Source organism: Mytilus californianus, unplaced genomic scaffold, assembly GCF_021869535.1.
Source record: "Mytilus californianus isolate M0D057914Y unplaced genomic scaffold, xbMytCali1.0.p SCAF_1, whole genome shotgun sequence".
Taxonomy (NCBI): domain Eukaryota; kingdom Metazoa; phylum Mollusca; class Bivalvia; order Mytilida; family Mytilidae; genus Mytilus; species Mytilus californianus.
Window position 1 is genome coordinate 81,463,083 of NW_026262581.1, and position 23,656 is coordinate 81,486,738.

Genomic DNA, 23,656 nt, shown 5'->3' on the forward strand with positions numbered 1-23,656 from the left:
AACTCAATGGATAGCGACACTCATCCAAAGCACATTAAACAAACGACTTATGGAAATCGGTCTAAAAGTAGCACTATTTTTTTTCCCAAAATGGTCACGTGGCTTTACATCATTAAGTAATGTAATAACCACATAAAAGAATGACAGGACCACATCAAATACGAGGGTTTCTTATCGTCGAGTTGCAAGTTGCGAGTTAAGAAAGTCGAGTTGCGAGTTACGAATGTCGAGTTGCGAGTTAAGAAAGTCGAGTTGCGAGTTAAGAAAGTCGAGTTGCGAGTTACGAATGTCGAGTTGCGAGTTAAGAAAGTCGAGTTGCGAGTTACGAAAGTCGAGTTGCGAGTTACGAATGTCGAGATGTGAGTTAAGAAAGTCGAGTTGCGAGTTACGAATGTCGAGTTGCGAGTTAAGAAAGTCGAGTTGCGAGTTACGAAAGTCGAGTTGCGAGTTACGAATGTCGAGTTGCGAGTTACGAAGGTCGAGTTGCGAGTTACAAAATTATTATGTTTCTCTAATTTCATAAGAATTATATATATAAACGGTCGTATATATAAACGGTCTTGTCTGATTTTTGAAACAGAATTTTCAGGTTTGCTTCGCATTTAATAAACAAAGCATACATGTACCCGAACTTTGTTATGCACTGCATGAGGAAGGGTCCCGGTATTTTGATTGCAGGATTTGAAAGAGTTATGTGATACTTATTCATAAGAGTCTATATGTTACAAAGTCAGGCACGCTTAAATTTCTTTCATGAGAGCGACATTGTTCATTTTCTAAAATAATACAGGATATACTGTTAGATATAAGACAAAATGTATACCGTACTGAACAAATCAAGCATAAGAAATAAATCATGTAGACCAATGAAATATACTTGCAAATTATCGACATCTCACAGAATATGTCACTGTGTTAGCCCTAAAGTAAATACTCAAAGGTACAAGGCTTATAATATTTTCTACGCAAGACGCGCGTTTCGTCTATACAAGACTCATCAGTGACATTTAAATAAAGGATATTCATTAGCATACCAAGTGCTAACTTTTTGTCTTTCGCAAAGGTTTGGGGTGATATAGGCACAATTGCACATTTAACTTAGGAAAATATCTCATGAATTAGTCAGAAATGTGATATGCTATGTGCTTTATGTGATAAATTAAATAATTTTGAACTTTGTTAACTTTGTGATTCAACCCCAAGCAGAGAGTACACATATATACCAAATAGTTAACAATCGAGTTGTTCAATGTATACATATATCTGAATACTACAACGCAAAAATAAGCATGTTATAGATGTCTTTCTATGGCATTATGGTAACTTCCTGGCATAGGAGATCATAATATGATTTTTTTTTAATTTGGAAAGACGTTTATATTCTACAATAAGCTATACCGCTGTTACAAAAAATAAGGGAACAGTTTTCAGGAATGTTATTGAGTGTGTTTTTACGCCCCCATGAGCACGGAAGCCTTGTCTGTCACAAGTTTACTATTTTACCTGCATGCAGCCTTGAAACAAATGTTGTAGTTTCAGATATCAGCTGGATATTGTACATGTTTCTTAAAAAATGTGCTTCCTCTTCATTTTATCATCATGCATAGCCTGTCACGAGAGCACCTGAATTTTTTTTACCCGGGTAAGTATGGCATTAAGTTGTACTTTCAGGCATCTGCCATCCATAATTTGGAGAGGCGTAGGGTTCGTTTTTAAGAATTGTTTGATTCTGAATTCCTTGAGAAAAAATATTTAATTGAAGACATATAAAATTGCATATAACGTATACACAGCGATACATGGAAATCATTATAAAATCTAGATACGGACAAGAAATAAAATATCCTATAGGCGATAATAATAATAGTGGGTTTTGCTTAGATTGGTTCATGGACACGATTATTTATAATATTTTATACACACAATTCAAACTTTATGTAATCAATTTCCCATCTACAGTACAATGACTTTCGTGTCAAAAAAAATTAAAAAGATTTATATTTGTCAGCATGTTATTCCTAAATTAACTTGATTGATTGGTGTATGATTAACCCATTTTTTAGAAAGAAGTTACATATTCCAAAACTGCGTCTTTTGTCTCTTTTACAAAAGTATCTTTGACAGCTACATGTATAGAATAAAGAATGGAAACGGGGAATGTGTCAACGAGACAACAACCCAACCAAAATATACAAGTCAACCCAAGGCCACCCATGGGTCTTCAACACAGCGAGAAATCCCACACCCAGAGGCAGCCCCGAGCAGGCCCCGAAACACAATGTACACTAGATCAAGAAAATGGACGCCATTCTATGCTCCGAAACATATAGATGAACCAAAATTAAAAAAAAGGGACAAAAGATACCAGAGGGACAGTCAAACTCATAGATCGAAAACAAATTGACAATGCCATGGCCAAAAATAAAAAAGACAAACAGACAAATAATAGTACAGATGACAAAATATACAAGTCCAACAAAGGCTACAGGTTCCTGACTTAAGACAGACGCAAAAATGCGGCGGGGTTAAACAGGTTTTATGAGTGCTCAACCTTCCCCCTTCACCTCTAGCCAATGTAGACATATATAACTTATACGTCCACAATTTTGAGTGTCACTGCCAAAGAATAAATTTTGGGGTCCCTAATAAATATTGCCTCTGCAGCTGCACCCAAAGAACCCACTCTTAACGAAATCTTTTACATATATGTATTATAGTTTAGTTGCTATCTCCCTTTACGTTTATTATGACGGTGCTAGCTATGAAATTTAATAATTATAATTAAACTACAAGCCATCCGCTGTATTTCAAAAGGCTATCTGTTTCTTCTTGCGTAGTGATTATGTAAGCAATCCATTCATTTTTTTACACGAGACTCAGATGAAGTCCAAACAACAAAAAGAATCAACAATACTGTATACAATTCTATAAGCAATCATCATTCAAAAAATTATGTTAAAGAGGTACACCAAAATATTAAATAGTTTTCCCCATTTTCACGCTACTCGACCTTCGTAACTCGCAACTCGACATTCGTAACTCGCAACTCGACATTCGTAACTCGCAACTAGACATTCGTAACTCGCAACTCGACATTCGTAACTCGCAACTCGACTTTCTTAACTCGCAACTCGACATTCGAAACTCGCAACTCGACTTTCTTAACTCGCAACTCGACCTTCGTAACTCGCAACTCGACTTTCTTTACTCGCAACTCGCATCTCGACAACAAGTGAATCTCATCAAATACAGGAACAAACACATAATGTTGTGAAAAATCGTCAAATTTTGAACCATCATTAATATGTAATGTTAAAGCCATATAAAGAATTGGCAAATCATCATTACGAAATAACAAAAACCACATCATGTAATGAAACAAATACATAACGTTAAGCCACATACACATCAAGTAATGTTAAAACCACATTGACTAATGACACAACCACGTTTAATAATGATGAAATCACATCGAGTTATGACAAAACCATATTAAGTAATGAAAAAACCATATCAAGTTAATACGAAACCATATCACGTAAAATCGAAATATCACTAAGTAATGACTATTCCATATTGAGTTATATCAAAACTGTTAACATCATTTCGTATTTTTTTATTTTTATGAAACCTGCACACACAAAAGTTTAAAATTTAACTGTAATGTATAAGAAGGGATGATTTTTTATAGTGATATTGACTGTTATTTGCTTAACACCCAGTTGCATATATGTTATGCATATTCAGGACGAGAAAAGATAAACAATAAATCTAACTGTATGAAAATAAGAAGATGTGGTATGATTGCCAATGAGACAACTATCCACCAAAGTTCATATGAAGTAGATGTAAGCAATTATAGGCAACAGTATACAGCCTTCAATAATGAGAAAACTCATACCGTATAGTCGGCTATAAAAGGCATGAAAAATAAGAAACAATTTAATTTGGAAAATAACGGCCTAATTTATAACAGAACAAACATGACCGACATGAACCAACGACAACCCTGAACTACTGCAGGCTACTGACTTTGGACAGGCACACAAAGAATATGGCGGGGTTAAAGATGTTCAACCCACCCCTAACCTGGGCCATTATTTTCTGAGCTGATTTTTTCATCATAGGGATACATTTCTGTTTCAAGTACAGTTTCTTCTGATAAATTTAGAACAAATAAACACCATTAACTATTATTTTTTTCTGTCGGGTGGGAAAACAATTTCATTAGTGTTAGCGTCACAAACCAGTAGATGCTGATAATTAATTTACGCGCATCCCCTTGCTACTTACCCCAAATGTCAAGTTTGTACAACAAAATGTAAATAATACAAACTCATTTAACTTCGCATAAATTCAGTTATCCCATGTACTTATGGAAAAACATAATTTTATAATTTCAAGGCCAAGGTTCCATCTACGACTATATCATATAATTCCAAATTCTTTTTTTCTATGAAATCTGCACTAGTAAACATGTATGTTTAAGTTTAATCCTTTAAAGAAACCACGATTTTAACTAGATTTCTATCGGTCTAGAAACCCAATACACTTAGTATCTTGAAAAAGAGAGATGAAAGACACCAAAGTGATATTCAAACTTTTAAGTCGAAAACAAACTGACAATGTCATGGCAAAAAACGAAAAACGACAAAAATACAAATAGTACAAAACACACAACATTGAGACTGAGCAACACAAACCCCACCAAAAACCGGGGTGATATCAGGTGCTCCGGAAGGGTAAGCATATACTGCTCCACATATGGCACCCGTTGTGTTGCTCATGAAAGCATACAACCGGTGATAACTCTAATTGGCAGGTCACATTTGAAGAAAAAGGGATGGGATTGTGGTTACGACATTTTGAACATATCAATCGTCATCTGTGACACTGATATTTCAAAACGGTTAAACAACTCGTGAAGGCGTCCGTAAAATTTTCGAAGGGATGACTTCATCTTCACCACTTGGAACTCTTGGATCAATAGATTCCTTGTGAGCAGCAACCCTCTATCACGGAAATCATGATAAGAAATGCAAGCTCTGGAATATCGTATCAGCTGGAAAATATATACTCCATATGCAGGTGCTACTGGAATGTTGCTACATAGAAATGAAAAGTTCTCAATTGGGAAGTTAAAATCATCTCTGTTGTCCCAAAGTTTTGTTCTCAATCGATCCTCCTTGTCAATTTCTAGATGTAAGTCAAGATATGGGGCATATTTCTTTTCTCTATTTGAACTGTACACGTATACCTAACAACAAAATTATTTTCATTTACCTGTGTTTAAAGTTATTGCAAATGGCTGATATTTTTGTTCTAGCATATTGTTTTTCTTATATTGTTTAACATTTCACAGCGGTATAACATGTTACTTTAATTGTTCTTCCCTTAGTTTATTTATTTTGTATTTGCATTGTATCATAGATCAAATTTATTTGTTCAGTGTATGTTCACTGGTGTTAATATGTCTTTTGATTGAGTTAAGCCATTTCAATTGATATTTTATAGTGTGTCTTTCTATGGTGTGATGTTACACTATTGTTTCAGATAAGGGTGAAGGTTTGGTACCATTAAAACGTTTAAACCCGCTTCAATTATTTGCATCTGTCCTAAGTCATGAATCTGATGTTTAGTAGTTGTCGTTTGTTGGTGTGGTTCATAAGAGTATCTCGTTTCTCGTTTTTAATATAGATTAGACCGTTGGTTTTCCCGTTTGAATGGTTTTACACTAGTAACTTTTGGGGCTCTTTATAGCTTGCTGGTTGGTGTGGGCCAAGGCTCCGTGTTGAAGACCGTACTTTGACCTATAATGGTTTACTTTTATAAATTTTGACTTGGATGGAGAGTTGTCTCATTGACACTCATACCACATCTTCTTATATCTACAGACTTAACTGTATCTGTTGTATCCTTTATTTCAAGTTCGATGGGATAGATGAGTTCAACATAGTCATCAAACTTTGAATTATTTAGTGAGAGGACATATTCATCTACATAGCGGAACGTGAAGTTAAAGGATAATGCTAGCTTCTTTCATTTTTCATAAGAAGCCCATGAAGCTTCTGAAGTCAGCCTCATATGAATAAAGGAACAAGTCGGCAAGAAGAATAGCACATTGAACTGATAAGTAAGATCTCAATTGAGATTGATTGTTTTCTTCGAAATAGCATTGTATCTCAAGCAAGGAATTTGTTATGCCATTGAGATGTCCTATTTTCGATTTTTTGTGACGTTTTGTTTAAATATGACAGAATCGCAGTTGTTTTTTTTTTTCTTGCACAAGGTAGCTAATTGCAATGATAGCATGCTACGATCATCAATGTCATTTTCATCTTTGTGTAAAAGTACTTATTTCAAGAAGTACAGTATTGTCATTAACTCATAAATTTTTATCAAAAGTCTTCATGTTTAAACATTTTTTTTCGTTTTCTTTTACCATAGTTCCGACCGTACCTATCTGACATTACACCATCTAATATGCTGCTTGTGTTACTGATCCATACAACTATGCTGTTGACAGTTTCGGCACAAAGTAAGTTAGATTAACATTCAAAATTTGTTAATTGCACTTCAATGAAAATGTTTAGGTTTTTGTTGTTTTTTGTTTATGTTTTTGATTTTGGTTTTTAGTGGAGGGGTTTACTTATTTATTTTTTACTATACAGTGAGTAAGGAGTTATCACTTAAGATGTTCTTTATGCTTAAACGATGTACATTTATATATTTTCATTGCCATTTCACTCTTTCATATATTCATATATCGAACATATGAAAGACTCATCTCTATTTTGATACTCATGCATATATGATGAGTGCAAAAGACAAATTTTCTTGTGTTTTTAATTTGTGAAACTTATTTGTTTTGTCATTGTATCTTATAGAGATTACACAAATTGTTCTTCAACATTATTTAAGCTTAGCACAGTACAGGCATGTAAATGCGTCTTTACCCTAAATCCATTGGATGTTGGATGTGTACTGATTGATAGTTTAGTCTTAGATACACGATTTTTTTTTTATTAGTATTTATTGGCTTTGAACTAGCTGTCTGTAACTGCGAGTACTCTCAGATCTGCACTTAGTGTCCTTTTTGTTGTTAAGGATGAGGGTCTGTGTTTATGTTTGATGTTTTTCTGCTTTGTATCGATCTGATGAGTTAAGCCTTTTTCAACTGATTTTATAGTTTGTTCTTATGTTGTGCTGTTACACCACTGCCCAAGGTTAGGGGAGGGTTGAACGCTCATAAACATGTTTAACCCCGCCACAGTAGTTCAGTGATTGTCGTTGGTTCATGTCTGTCATATTTGATTTTCGTAAATTGTTTTGTTATAAATTAGGCCGTTAGTTTTCTCAATTGAATTCTTTCATATTTTTCAAGTCTGGGCCTTTAACAGCCGACTATACGGTATGGGTTTTTCTCATTGTTGAAAGCCGTACGGTTGCCTATAACTGCTTACATCCACTTTATTTGATCTTTGGTGGATAATTGTCTCATTGGCAATCATACCCCATCTCCTTATTTTCATATGTTGCACATATATATAAATGTTCTGTTACCTATTTTTGAACGTATTTGGACTATTTCTTCTGTTGTGTTCCTGGATTTAAAACGGTGTTTATATTTGTCTTACAATGTTATAGTTGGAACCTAGTTTGTGTAATCTGTAACGTCAACGGTTTTTTTTTTTTTTTTTTTTTTGCATAATAATATTATTCCTTTTTTGCATTTGGGGCTTAGATATCGCCAATATATAGATACTTACCAAACAAAGAAACTTTCTTTACAAAATATACAAATCTATCTTTAATTTGTAATATAAGGTTTCTATTCATATGACTGTATTCCTACATTTTAATTAATTTGGCAATTTTTATACTTGATAACATGATCATTGTTATAGCGCCGAAGGCTGTTTTTTCAAAACACAATCTTGCGACTAAGGTCCAGATACAAACTTCGTCTTGTTGCGAGTACAGAAAAATTGTATGGTCAATGAAATCTTAGGAATCATTGTGAGCATTATTAGCGTTAGCAAATCAAACTGATATAGAAACGATCCCTCACTAAGAAGTAGACTGGAGACCACGGATCATAACTTCTACGGAAACTAATAAAAAAATAATAATAAGGAAGAAAATGTAGTTTAATATGTCACAAACTCGATTTGCAGTTGATCATGCTTTATTCTACTTATATATATATGGCGTTAGCCCTGTATAACCACGTCACACAGTGTTATCCGATGGAGAATGTCTGTCATAAAGTTGTCACATGTTTACACGTGTGTATATACATGTATATATATACAAGTCTAAATTGAAAACAACGTTCAAACCTATGATTGCGTTGGATAAAAACCGCAATTTTTATACGTGTGCATGCCAAACAAATTTCTTGTTAGAGGGGTCTAAATACAGCACAAACAACATTTTCCAAAAGACCAAAAAAGTGAAAAAGTATATTTTAACAAAACGCATTTGACTAACAGGTCGAACAACATATGTTCTTAAACCCTGCTGACTGCCATTGGCGATTGCCAAATAAACGGATCACCGATGTAATAAATGGATCTTAATTTTAAATTTAATACTAAACAGAAAACAATAAACTTGCGGAGAAGATGATATACCGCAAACAAAATGTGCAAAGGTTTTTGTACACCATATCCGGATTTCGACAATTGATGTCTCTTCAGTGATGCTAGGAATCGAAACGGTATTTGGAAAGCCATACAATTTACCTCAATTTAGGATAGACTCTTGAATTTTGAAGAGTCAAAATAGGATGAACGGATCATATAAACTCAAAGGCAAATATAATACAAGCCCAAACGAAAAATATAAACAAGTCTAAATTGAAAACAACGTTCAGTTCTATGATTGCGTTGGATAAAAACCGCAATTTTTATACGTGTGCATGCCAAACAAATTTCTTGTTAGAGGGGTCTAAATACAGCACAAACAACATTTTCCAAAAGACCAAAAAAGTGAAAAAGTATATTTTAACAAAACGCATTTGACTAACAGATCGAACAACAAATGTTCTTAAACCCTGCTGACTGCCATTGGCGATTGCCAAATAAACGGATCACCGATGTAATAAATGGATCTTAATTTTAAATTTAATACTAAACAGAAAACAATAAACTTGCGGAAAAGATGGTATACCGCAAACATGAGGTTCAAAATATTTGTTACCATATCCGGATTTCGACAATTAATGTCTCTTCAGTGATGTTAGGAATCGAAACGGTATTTGGAAGGCCATATAATTTACCTCAATTTAGGATAGACTCTTGATTTTTGAAGAGTCGGAATAGGATGAACGGATCATATAAACCCGAAGGCAAATATAATACAAGCCCAAACGAAAAAATATAAATAAGTCTAAATTGAAAACAACGTTCAATTCTATGATTGCGTTGGATAAAAACCGCAATTTTTATACGTGTGCATGCAAAACAAATTTCTTCGTAGAGGGGTCTAAATACAGCACAAACAACATTTTCCAAATGATATATATATGGAGAGAGAGAGAGAGATAAATAAACACAAGCACTTTTGACGTTGTTGATTTAAAAAAAAATGCAGAACACAGAAAACACGATAGCCAAAAGTCAAAATTTGAAAGTATTTAGTACTTTTAACCATTAAATCAGTACAAAAAACAATACTAAGCGCATCGAGACCTAACAATAAGCGGGACAAACTAAGGTGTCTCAGAAGGGTTGGACGTTCCTGTTCAAATAGTGGCACCAGTCTTCTTCCCATGACAACTTGAAATCTGACGAAGACTTGCATTCTCGTATTAGAAAGTCAATACCAAGTCTTATTGCATTTTCGAAGAGATAGCATCAATCTATCACAGGAACACCTGAATTACCAAAGCAGCTTTAGTATAAAAATGGTTCAATAGATAGATCACAACAGAGAAAATGCAAAGGGGGAAGTAAATATGCAATCATAATTCCAATTTAAAAATACACAAAATAGAAAAATAAAGAAAAGACGAATGCATGAACAAAACATTACACAGCAATCTTAAGATTGAGCAACACGAAACCAACCGAAAACCGGGGATGAGCTCTAAAATGGTAAGGAGTTCCTGTGACCACATGTGGCAACCGTTGTGCTGCTCGTGCAAGTAAAATTCGCTGACAAGTCCCATTCGGTAAAAGCAAAATCGAAATTGGTTATTTTCAATCATATCTTTCTACTTAAAATTTAGTTCTATACCGACCCTCATTGCCAATTTCTAGATCTAAATCATGATATAAGGCAAACGTAACTGTATTTCTTTATGTCATGTTCATTGGGAGAGATGCAGTCAACATTACGATAGTTATCAAACTTTGATTCATTCAGTGCAAGCGCATCGATAATGTCAGCTTCTTTTTATTTTTCTTGAGAAGATTCCTCATGAAGTCTGCCTCAGAGTCGTAAGTTTAAAGGAACAAAGAGGTTGTGAGGTAGAATCTGTTTCCCTCATGTTAAAAGGGTGATGCTTAGTGCAATGTTCCGAATATATATTGCAGAAATTACACAAGAACATTTAATCAACCTATGCATGTAATTTATCTAAATTAATCAAACTGGTCAGAATTGGTTAAAACTCGTACAGAATTAGAGAAAAATTGATACTTGTTAAGATGCATTATTCTTAGATCAAGCGATATGTTTTATGTGTGTTCTGTTTCTTTTTTTTAAAAGAGAACCTAGCACCACTTGGGAAGGCTACACAAAGTTCACAATCTGGAATTGCTGGACCATACAATGCTATACATTCACCTGTATCAAATAAATGGAGTGATAGGTATTGTACCCACACGAATACCGATTTTAAATCTCCAGCATGGTGGATGTTTAACTCTTCTTTCGAGTCTACATTCATCACAGATGTCACTATTTACTACAGGGAAAACTGTAAGTATAAAAACCTTTTTTATATATCATATGGTGACCGTTTTCACTGACTCCTAAAATCTAGTCATCATTAGGATATAAAATCTACACACAAATACGAATAATTATACTACAGAATAAACCGTAAGTACGTGTATACGAAATACAAATGTACATGTAAATGCATAATGACATGTGACCCGTGGCATATAGAAATCGCCTGAATGTTAAGCACACTGTCAAAACCTTGAATTGACTTTTGAGTTTGGTTTGATACAGTATCACATAATATAACTATGAATGAACATTGGCATTGCTGATCTTGAATCGATTTGGACAGGTATTTACAGAAAAAATAATCTTGGCGTAAATTGCATCAATATCCGTAATGCGCCTCAAATTGAGGTGCTCAAATATAATGTGTAAACGAAAAATGGCTGTATTGGATATGATGTTATATTCTAACAAGTGACTGAGCTTAACCATTTTGTGCTGATCTACAGAGCAGATGAGCATAGAATAATGATGTATAAATTATGGAGTTATTAATTGATTGCAAAGAACTGAATTTCCTTTAAAAAATTGTGTTAAGAAAGGATTGTTTACCTCGAGAAGTCGCATTACAAAGGGCTTTTCGGGGTTTTCTTAATTGCGGATAAATGAATCACAATTCGTACCCCGTAAATTAAACCATGTGAAAATGTCTCGGCTTCGAAACGAAACATCATACACATAATCGAGCTTATTGTAATATTTTATTTTTGGCATACTTAGGGTATAAATGTGTATAACTTCAATACACTTTATAAACTTTAATATCATGGCAATGATAACACCACTCATTATTGGTGCCTGTTATTTTTTTCGCGCCTCGTAAATTTAAAATAAAAAGCGTAGATCTGAATCCCACAAATTAATTACAGTTTCCAGAATATCTTAAGTTTATGCATGTAACACCTTTTTACCATTCGTCAATACAATTTGAATGTTGATTGTTAGCATTCGTCTATCACATTTTCGATCTTTGATGTTTCGCATTTGGAGAGAAAAACAGCAACACATTGTTATTTAATTCGGCAACTTTTCAAGTATTTGGCCAGTCAAAACTGAACTTGTATAAATGTTACATTTTAATCATGTTGTTATTTAGTCATGGCGGATTTGAAACAGTTTTATCGTTCTCATTTGCCTTTCCAATGGTGTAATTTATTTATAAATGGTATTCTTTTATAAACTCTCAAAGAGACTTTCAAACTTATAAGTCGAAAATAAACTGACAACGCCATGGCTAAAAAAGAAAAAGACAAACAGACAAACAACAGTACACAAAACAACATAGAAAACCAAAGAAGTAAATGAAGTTTCAAATAACAATAAGAAATCCACCGCACTTAGTTGGCTCACTTCATTTTCAACAAACTGTTAATTAATCCATGGAAGTAAAATCAATATAATACTTCCATGGTTTGATTATCATATTTCTACCAAAGATTCCATAGTTGAAAAATGAGATTTAGGTCACCACCTATGGCGTTTTCCACTGATAGTGGGACAGTGTGGTCGCCTAGCTACAGCTTTGATACGTTTTACACGGTCTACCTGTGTATCAAATCACATGGAAACCCATGTAAACGAATGAAACTGATAGACAACTAGAATCGCCTTTAAATCTCAAATTATATCAAAGATCAAGGTAAACTAGAGTACCGTTCGTCTTCAGTAAGGCATATACTTTGGGATTCTGGGAGACATATGCTATCAATGTGTACAATTGTCATTGAAACATTAATTTGTTATCATCTAGAAAAATAATAATGAGTTTTCTGAATGACATAAACTATATTGTTTCTTAAGTAAAACGTTTTAGAGCAGGATTACAATTCTTAAGTACCTGAGTTCACCCCTTGTTTTAGTGGAGTTCGTGTTGCTCAGACTTTAGTTTTCCATGTGATGATTTGTAATTGTTGTTTGTCCTTTCGTTGTTTATATTTTTTGGACATGATATTGTCTGTGTTTATTGTACTTATGTTTTTAAATGCCCCCTTGTATCTTCTCTCTCTCTCTCTTTTCACAACCAGGTAACAATTTAACGGAAATGCCGAAAAATGATATTTTGATAAGCTCATTTTCGTGTAGGACAGACTGATGCTTTATGTGCTTCTAAGGAAAGAAGGGGTAGGGGTAAGGGTATCAAGGACGAAACAACCTTTTTTTGACAAGCTAGAACACTGTATATTTTTTAATTCTGAAGAAACTGTTTGGAAATCTGATTTTCTATAATGATGAATGGCATTATAACATCCAGTTGCAAGTAAAATGCATATCCAGGACGAATACATGTTAATGTCCAATGAGTATGAGCATACGTCATTACACAGCAATCATTAAATTCGACAGGAAATGGCGAAAAAATAGACTGGGGAAATCAAGAAGCGGACAGAAATCAATTAATTTCTCATTGCTCCTTAAAAGCTTTTTTTTTGTTTGTAGAAATACTTTCTCAACTGCAACTAACTCATAATACGTATATAATAAGTAATTGCTAACTAAATTCTTTGGTTAAATTAGTAATTCAATACTATAAGGTGGAATATTAGCATTATTTTATAGCATTAAAGGGAGCAGTAAAATTGTTTTTGTGCAATAAGATATAAAAAGAAAAGGAAAAAAAACATAAGTCACATGGTACACTTTTTTTTCAGGTAGGATACGTACATGTTTATCTGTTCGTAACTTCCTGATTTACAACAGTATACAATCATACGTAGTAACAATGTTTGATATCCCGCAGTCTAACGTTATCCAAAACATGTGGAAGACCTTCTATTTAAATTTCTTGAAAAATAGCCTTTTAATTGAATCAGATGTTATTTCTGTTTCGACTGTATTTGTCATATGCGGATGGTTTTAGTCTTTAAGAAGATAGACCTCGACACCTATGCATTTGGTCTGTTTTAAGACAGAAACCTCGTCAGTGCTTGTCTTATTCGTTCAAACCACCAAGACAGTTTTTTTTTTATTTGGCAGTTTTTAATCTTATTTTTTTTATAATACAATTTTAAAGATTCCATGTTTAACATGTTTAAGTTAGAACCATTGACCTTAATGCATACAACGACGAATTAACTTATTGAACATAACGTTGGGCCGAAAGTTCTAATTGTAAAAATTAATATAGAATTAAATACTGTTAAAGAAATATTTTTTTATACGAAATGAAGTAAATGACTTCCACAGTTTGCATGATGCGTGGTAGCGCTTCTTGATGAAAAGAAAAAGGGATCGCCACGTGCTTTAGTTTGGTTTCAATTGAAAAAAAACAGCATTCAATTCTCATATTTACAGAGCTTCGAAATGAAAAAAAAAATATTTCTGATGTTTACATTTAGAACCAGAAAGTAAGACTTTAAACACAAAATTTCGGCAGAAATTGTCAGATGGAAACAGTATCAAGCAACGTCATAAACAAATATATTTGTTCAACAAAATATGTGTTGAGTTTGATGGTATTCCATTAGGTACTAATTGTGCACCCCCTAAATTTCAGTGATTTGTATCTCACATATCGCAGTGATTTTGGGATTAAGGATACTTCATAAACTATAACATGTATAAGGGATGCTTTATAGCTTGATAGTTTCCTTGATATTGACACATGTGGACGACTATAAACTAGAATCTTTCACACCACGAATTGGTTGACAGAAATAATATATATATATATATATATATATATATATATATATATATATATATATATATATATATATGTGTGTGTCTTAACTCACTGGCGATATGGTTTTAGTCTTAGCTCTTTAAATCAGAATAGTCATATACTCTGTAATTGTATCGATTGTGTCCTATTACCCATTGTAAAATTTTGAGTGATTGTGGATTTGCATTGGCAAGTGATTTATTATTAATATGAGACGTTTACCCAGTCGACGTGTTTGTTTGTTACCTTGATTTGTCTTTTATGTCTGTTCCAGACCATATGAGTATTTGGACCATACGCGTATGGTCCGGGTAATTAATACGGGTTACTTTTACTGTTAATTACATTAGGTATGATCCTTCCAAGTGAAATAAATTAAGAGAAGTTTGACATATGTTATCCTTTGGTAATCATTGTTAAACGGTTAATAAAATAAAAGGAATGTTATTCACTAGTTAGAATTTTAGTAAAAGCATTGTTACACATCATGTCCACTTTGGAAAATGTCAAACGAAGCATTAAACAAGAAGTCAACTGTTTTACTCACAGACATTTTAGGCGTTGAACCCTCTTATTTTTCTTATTTTGGTATTTGTTTTTGGAAAATTAAATTTTTGGACAGAGCTTGTGTTTTTAAAATCTTATGTTGTTTTTCATACGAAACGGAAACATGACGGAATCAATTCATCAGCATTTATATGAAGTGAATACCTAATGTAAATATTATTGGATTAAACTTTTTTTCTTCTAGCGGCTATTGATGTGTAAACTCACAGACTGAATAAACGTCCGAAGGCCATTTATGTAAAGTTTGTTAATCAGCGAGATTTAGAAAGTATTTTCGACAAAATGCATGGTCTATCGTTATGTACACTAGAGGGAAATTCAAACGAACCAGTTACATTCAAATATTTGTAGCTATAGAAATCATATAAGAATTAAAACCAAACTTTGTTTAATTACAAAAAAGTAACTTTTGACATCAAAAACGCTTTCAGAGTTTACTTAATTTTACGCAGATTTCAAAAATATACAGTTTGTAGTTCATTTCTTTGAAACAAATGAGATGATCAGCTTCTTTCGATTCAAAATAGTCACGTCCGGTGTCATCTGATAGTTTACTTTATTTTCCAAAATATTGTATATGTAACTTCAATAGATCTTTAGTGTTCATTAAAGACTTGTGATAGATTATACCACGGAAATAGTATATGCATTGAAAGAGATGAAAGGTAAACAGTCGGGATCAGTTCTAAACCCTTTTTAGAACTGCCTAAATAATCTCTCATAGAACTGTTCTAAACAGTTCTAGAACAATTCTACCCTAATACTGTCAGAATCAGTTCTAGAGTAGTACTGGGAGAATCAGTTTAAGGGTAGAAATGTCAGGATCTGTTCTAGGTATAGCTGTTAGTATCTATTCTAGGGTAGAACAATTTTAAATGACTTGTATTAAAGCAGCTCTATGATCATGATTTGGAACCGGGACAGTTAGAATGATTTTCCCTGTTAGTTATTTTTTTTAATTTTCCATGTTTATAATGAATTTTTATTCAAAAATATTTCTATTTGTTTATAGTATTGCTTAAGTAGTGAGGAAATATATTTCAAATGTTTCCGTGAAATTTTCAAAGGGATGACTTCAACTTAACAACTTGGACCCCATGGTGTAATAGCTTCCTTATTTGCAGCAAGTCTCTATCATAAGTCTTTAATGAACACTAATGATATATTAAAAGTCCCAAATGACAGTCGTTTACATCATGATACTTCTTTATATATTGTTAAATCAATTAAAATTAGAATTTAATAAAAAAATATGGCGTCTGTGCTTCTTTCAATAATCAGACATCTCATCAAAATAGTTGATATATTGTAGAACTCTGCTTTACCTATAAATGTCTATCACAAATGTCTTTCTTATCTGTGCTTTCCAGGCTCTCTTTCAATAAAATCATCAAATTTCAGGCGTTTCTTTTGATGAGGCAATTTTAGATATTATACAAGTATGTTTAAAGAAATATGTTTTCTAAAATCGATCATATTTAGACCAAAACACTACTTGATTTATTGCTATGCTGGTACAATATTTGGCTTATACATGTAGCAGTTAAAAGTCGGCCGTCTTTGTGAATTGTCTTGTTACTCGAAAAACTATGAAAAGATAAACAATCAATTTACCACAAATTTGTCCTCATGAAACGAAAGAATGAACAACAAAATACAACGTGGGTCTGGCGCACAAAATAATAAGCCTGGTTTAGGTTATAATCTAGGAAATAATGATTGCAGATAAACTCATTATATATACCATGATTAAATTTTTGAACGCCAGACGCGCATTATGTCTACCACAAAAACATTATGTTTTCGATCAATAGTGCTTAAAACGGTGTCTTTTTTTACTATTGTATACAGGAATTGATGTATCTCTGTTTGAAATGGTGCACCCAAAATGAGTTGTCTTTTAAACTGACTAAGTCTTATTTTCTAGATTTTTTGTTTTCTTTAAATTTTACAATTATCATTTCATTTCATAAAAACTTTTTTTTATATTTTTTGTTGCTTTTTGTCTTTTAGCGTTCGAAAAAGGTTCTTATTTTCCTGATTAATTTTCAGTATGGTGTCCCAAAGGCCATTTCACAACACTTGTTAATATCTTGTCATTTTTAAATCTGACAGAAAGAACAGTTTCTCCGCACAGATACAAGATAGCAACTACAGACTTTTGAAACTCTCTATTTTGCTTGTGCTCAACATTGACAGTTTTGCGTATTAGTATAAAAAAAAAGAAGATGTGGTATGATTGCCAATGAGACAACTCTCCACACTATACCAAATGACACAGAAATTAACAACTATAGGTCACCGTACAACCTTCAACAATGAGCAAAGCCCATACCGCATAGTCAGCTATAAATGGCCCCGAAATGACAAATGTAAATCAATTCAAACGAGAAAACTAACGGCCTAATTTATGTACAAAATAATGAACGTTAAAAAATATGAAACACAGCAACAAACGACAACCACTGAATTACAGGTTCCCGACTTGGGACAGGCACATACAGAATGTGGCAGGGTTAAACTAGTTTGAAGGCGCCAACCCTCCCCTTAACCGGGGACAGTGGTGTAACAGTACAACATAAGAACAAACTATAAAAATCAGTTGAAAAAGGCTTAACTCATCAGATGGATACAAATAGAAATACATCCAACAAAAACACAAAGTGGACGTGGACGGGTACTTGTACATCCCGACAACAAAAAGACACTTAGCACAGATATGAGAGTACTCACCGTTACTGACAGCTAGTTCAAAGCCAATAACAACTAATGAAAAAAAAATCATGTATCTAAGACTAAATTATCAATCAGTACACATCCAACTTCCAATGGATTTAGTGTAAAGACGTCATAAACAGTCAGAGAAAAACATGACCTTGTGCAATGCCAAATACAGGTATCGACAGATTGTAGAGCTATGAATGTGCATATGTATATAACAATAATATTTAGTTTGAATTTAATTTACTGATAACAAAATCAATATTAATACCAATAAAAACAATATTCAAAGATATAATTACAGTGTTGAATTGGTAATCTTTTCGAATAAGTTTATTTAAAGGATCGATAAGTTTACCGGGGTCGTTTCTAAATTTCCGGGCTCGGAAAACAACATCTCCGTAAAAATGAGGATGTGCTATCCCGTTTGAAATAAGTTTTCTACAGGTACAACCAAACTTCAAAACCAAATCTTTATATCTATGGAAGAATTTAGTAAAGGTTTTAAGTAATTTGTGGTAACGAAAGGTGACTTAATAATTTACCAGTAATACATAGATAACGTTCATTAAAACCCAAAACATCACAACAGACACGGGCATAGCGAACGAGTTGTGATATATAAACACCGTAAGATGGTGCCAAAGGAACATCACCATCCAAAAAAGGAAAATTAACAATAGGAAACGAAAAATCTTCCCTTTTGTCGTAAATTTTAGTGTTTATATATATATATATAGTAATGATAGTTTGCTTTTTTCAAAACTAATACTTGAGTAATTTTCATTACAGTAGCATATCGTATGGATGGATTTAAATTGTATGTAACCAATATTTCAACTATTCCACCTGATGGCTATCTCTGTTATGAAGATACTGATCAAGATTTTCCAAACATAACCCAGACAATTCCTTGCAATAAACTCGGAAAATATGTCATTTATTATGATGCTAAAGGATCTATGGCAGAAGATAAGCAGGGACCCATTGTTGAACTTTGTTACGTTGCCATCAATGGTGGGTTAATTATTAGTTTTCCACATTTTATAATTTTTAATATGCTGCACTAGGCTTCTATCAGTTTAGGAGGTTTCACTCATCAAATTTTGTACTGTTGAATATATCATGTATACTTTTATTACATTCCATGTTAAAAAGAATTTCTGTATGCATCAATGATTGATATAAATCTTTGAATTTTTTAACAATGTTTTTTTCAGGTTGTCAAGCGAGTTTTTGGGGAAGCAATTGCCAGGATAATTGTGCTGAAAAATGTATAGAACGAAATTGCTTCCCTGGAAATGGTTCTTGTGTTTGGGGTTGTAACCCTAAAAACTGTTTAAATGATATTTGCAATAAAGATACTGCAGTTTGTACCGAAGGTTGTAATGAAAGAAGACGTACCGGAAGCTATTGTGACATGTGTAAGGATTATGAATACATAGCAATATTATAACTAGATATCATGTAGATATCTAGCACTATATTCAGCATGTATAAAAGATGATATGTATAGCTTCCTTCGCCGGTCTTTTACCTGTCTGAAACTACTATACAAATACGTTTTATACATGTTGTCCATCGCGTCAAAATTGGCATGTTTTAAATGATACTTTTTACCCTAAATTTACAAATATCATGAATGATGAAATTATATTGGAACTTATGTTGCACGTTTTAAATTCCTTCCGGTTAAAATTACGGTAGATTGTTTTAACTTTTATTTGGATTCTCTTGGTGACTGAAAAATAATCACAATTGTTTAATGAATTAATTTTATATTCCTGAATATTCTCGTGTACGTTCATCAGGCAGATTTTTCCACAGAGATGTGTCCTTGGAACTGAAAAAGTTTTCAGTAGTAGATGACATATTCTGCAACTGGAAGACAAAAATAAGAAGATGCGGTATGATTGCCAATGAGACAACTATCCATCAGTGGCCAAATGACATAGAAGTTAACAACAACTTTAGGTCACCGTACATTTTGTGCAGAGTTTCCCGTGTAAAACTGAAATATCTAAATCTAGGAAAGAACAAGTAATGCTATTTTTATTTGATTCATTTAAAGTAAGTTCCTTTGGGTAAATTTCGGCAGTATATTAAAAAAATTCCTGATTGTTCAACGAAAAAAAATCAAGATAACGGGACGTATTGTTGAATTTACCAATTAAATGGAATTTAGACGGGTCTTTACTGATTTTAATAGAAGAGAAAAGAAAGGATACGGGATATCCATCCATGACACAAAAGCAGTATATGCATAGCAAAAAAAACAACACAAAAAGCAAAGGGACAACGCTTTTGTTGCTGTTCTTCATCTCAAAGTCACAGTGAGGCCTTCAACGCGGATCAACAAAAAAAAACTCTCCCCTCACTGCAAGTTTAAGACGGCCCCTGGCACTGATTTGAGCGGAGTTCTTTGCAAACTGACGAACACGCCGCAACTGTGAATAGAAGAACAAATCCATGGAGTAAGTGATCCATATCAGTACAGTAACAAGTCTGCTATTGAATGGGTGCAATTGGTGCACATAGGAATACCTACAACCTAAACTTTATTTTATAAAACTTACATAAATGTTGCAATTGAGAATAATTTTACAGCTTTAATCATCTCATCATACCTCCAGTAAGTATATCTAGCATATTTACCTTGCCGTTCTCATAAGAGAAGAAGGCTTTAAATGAGTTGCAGGAAATAAATTTGCAATCAGATTTTTCAAACGACTATTAATAAAATAGGAAAACTTTTGTGCGGAAGTGTAGTGTAAAGAGTAGAAAAGTCAAAAATGTCAACCGAATTAAAAGGACCATTAAAAGCAAGTAATTTATCTTAAACATCCCAAAATAAAATTTACACTCCAAAAAAAGTTATTCCACTATTTAGATATGTTTCATTACAAAAGTTATAAAGTTCTTTGATAGTAGTTAGGGAACTAGTTAAAAGCACTGGAAGTTCGTTGTAGAACACTTTCTAGAAGCCGAGATGAAACGATATTCTACGGTTTATTTTGTGTAGTGTAGGTAACCAATACAAGGTAGGGGCCTTCAAATATTTAGAATGGAAGACTGTTAGACTTTAAGTCTCTGTTTATCATCAAGTTAATATGATAGCTAAGTATGTTCAGATTTTCAACAATAGAATATATGCAAATTATGAATACTCACGAAGATTTTGGCATTGGACAGATAGCACAACTCCAATTCCAATACAAAAAAATGACGAAATTTGCATATTTTTATATCAATTTGTAAGTAGCAATTTGAGCACATGCACGAACCACAAGAAATTTTACCAAATGAGTTGTTCATATCAACAAACTTTGTCATTACTTATCTAAAATATTTAGCTTTTAAAGCTTTTAAAACTTTTTTGAAGAGCGTACCTGGTGGCGGTTATTAAAAAAAAATACATGTTTTACGCGGTGATATGAAACCCTGTGCATATATAACTATGTAACAAATATTTGGCATGTATAAAAGATTCAACGAAATTTAATGAATTGATAAAGGTATCAAATTTATGAAATATTTCGCTACTTGTAGATTGTTTTAAAAACTGTTAGTCGTTCGCTTATCATTCAGTGATTCGGTGTTGGCAAGATTTCAGTGAAAGCACTTTGCTAAATTTTCATATGAAGGTTACACATCACTGGAGGCCTTAGTGTTTATGTTTTTGGTAGGTGCTCGGTTGTAGAATTTAATATATTTTGTATTCCTGTTATCCTTTCTGTATTATGGTATCCAAACGTATTTGCCAACTCTTTTTATTGAATTGTCCTAAAATCTTTTTTTTTCGTCCGTAAAGTACAATTTTTTTTTCTCATATATTAAAATATTTGCTAACACCAGTTGTTGACGAAAATCTACATGTGTATATAATCGTCATAGTCATTGAAGGTCATAAAAGCCAAGTACGATCAAAAATCGTTGTTTGCATCTTTAAAATCAGTCATGCATTACCTTTAATATAACATTTATAATGTTCATTTTATACATATATTTCATTGCAGATAATATAGCATACGACGGTTTGGTCTGGCAGAGTCCAAGTGGTAGTCAACAGGCTGATCTAGCAAATGATGGAAATAAAACATCATGTTCCAAAACAATAGGATCTAGTGTAGCATTTCATGTTGAGCTTAAAGGAAAAAGCATTGTAACAGGAATATATATCATTTTAGGAGGTAAACATTTTATTATAATACATTGCACATTCCAAGTTTAAATATGGGCTGGATTGAACAAGATTAGAAAAGTACATGTGCTATTTAAGTTCAGTTCTTCCATAAGTCACAATAAAAGTATATTTTTCAATAATCCATTCAAATAATATCAATATACATTATTATAATAATTACAGTACATAGACATGATAGATGCTGCAATATGATACCAAAAATTTAAAGAAGACAACAATAACGACACTTGTGTTTTGGAGTGATTTCCAAGTTAGACACACCACCAATTGCTGTACATGTACTCATGACAAACTTACAAAATTGTACAGGACTTGATTTTAACAAATTAAACGAAAAAAATGATTCTGAACTTTCTTGTTTTTTTTTCCATAAAATCATTACAAAATTGCTTACGAGGTGTTCATTTTAAGTATAAAGCGCAACAACACCCGTTTACTACTAAGTGTGCTTCGGTCAATGGCTTTTAAATATCAATTAAACTACATAAAGGTATTCATAAGCCTTTTCGCAGTCAGCTAAATAAAGCATCGACATACATTGACAGAACGAAGCTGAACATGAAACAAACAGTAAAATACCCATTATTTTATAACATACATCAATAAATATGCAAAGACAATTACTGATTAACAGGATATAGCATTATATGTAACATATATAAACTAATCATAGATACCCAAATGCAATTTCAATGTATGTGTAATCCCTTGCTTAACGCATTTATAAAAAAGGTTTACATACTAATATAAAAATAAGGAGATGTGGTATGATTGCCAATAAGACAACTATCCACCAAAGTTCAAATGAAGTGGATGTAAGCAATTATAGGCAACAGTACGGGCTTCAACAATGAGAAAACCCATACCGTATAGTCGGCTATAATGCTTGTAAGTAAACTCAAACTGGAAAAATGGGAACACGATTGAAAATATTAGTAAAATTAAAAGCATTGACAATCTGTTCGACGCACATTGCGTATGGATTCGTTCAAAATGCTTGAGAAATATTTTTGCAAAACAAAATGGTAACTTTCTACACGCTGTTTGTACGTTATTGAGGTTTATTCAATTCAACTTAAAATATTATAAAATGAACATCTGTCTATGTTTTTTCTTTATTCACGGCCGACGGTCGACATATGTGTCTGCTTCGAACTTATAAGCTTAAATCAAAGTCAACATATGTTGTTTTTTTTTAAATTAAAAAGGTTTTGAGTCCTGACCTGATATATATAATTCAATTCTTAACTAACGTTTGCTTATACAATCAATCTATACAAACAGTTAAAAACATCCAATACCCGCTACAATCTAGGCAACGTAATAACCTTACAGACAAAACCTTGTATTGATTTGAAAACAATGCAACGCAGTGGTGTATTACATTGTCCGTGTGTGACGTATTTTCCTTCAACTTATATAAGATATTCAGACAAAACGAATAACTGATGTGAACTCATTTGAGTTAACTTAGTTTGATGACTATATTGAAACTAATGTTGCTTTTATTTTAAATATCTGAGCCGACAACACAAAGTTGA

General features: G+C 32.9%; 1 protein-coding gene and 1 long non-coding RNA gene across 2 annotated transcripts in view; one reads left to right on the forward strand and one right to left on the reverse strand.

Annotated features, from left to right (window-relative positions):
* Positions 1–23,656, forward strand: part of LOC127724568 (receptor-type tyrosine-protein phosphatase T-like) — a 147,500-nt gene that overhangs the window by 39,749 nt on the left and 84,095 nt on the right. The window contains exons 2-6 of the mRNA XM_052231558.1: positions 6,448–6,538; positions 10,717–10,929; positions 18,704–18,928; positions 19,132–19,335; positions 21,928–22,101. Of these exons, the coding sequence (XP_052087518.1) occupies positions 6,484–6,538; positions 10,717–10,929; positions 18,704–18,928; positions 19,132–19,335; positions 21,928–22,101 (871 nt within the window). The 5' untranslated portion in view covers positions 6,448–6,483. The remainder of the gene's footprint in view (positions 1–6,447; positions 6,539–10,716; positions 10,930–18,703; positions 18,929–19,131; positions 19,336–21,927; positions 22,102–23,656) is intronic.
* The window catches only part of LOC127724622 (uncharacterized), a 311,306-nt gene that overhangs the window by 16,285 nt on the left and 271,365 nt on the right, over positions 1–23,656 (reverse strand). The window lies entirely within an intron of this gene.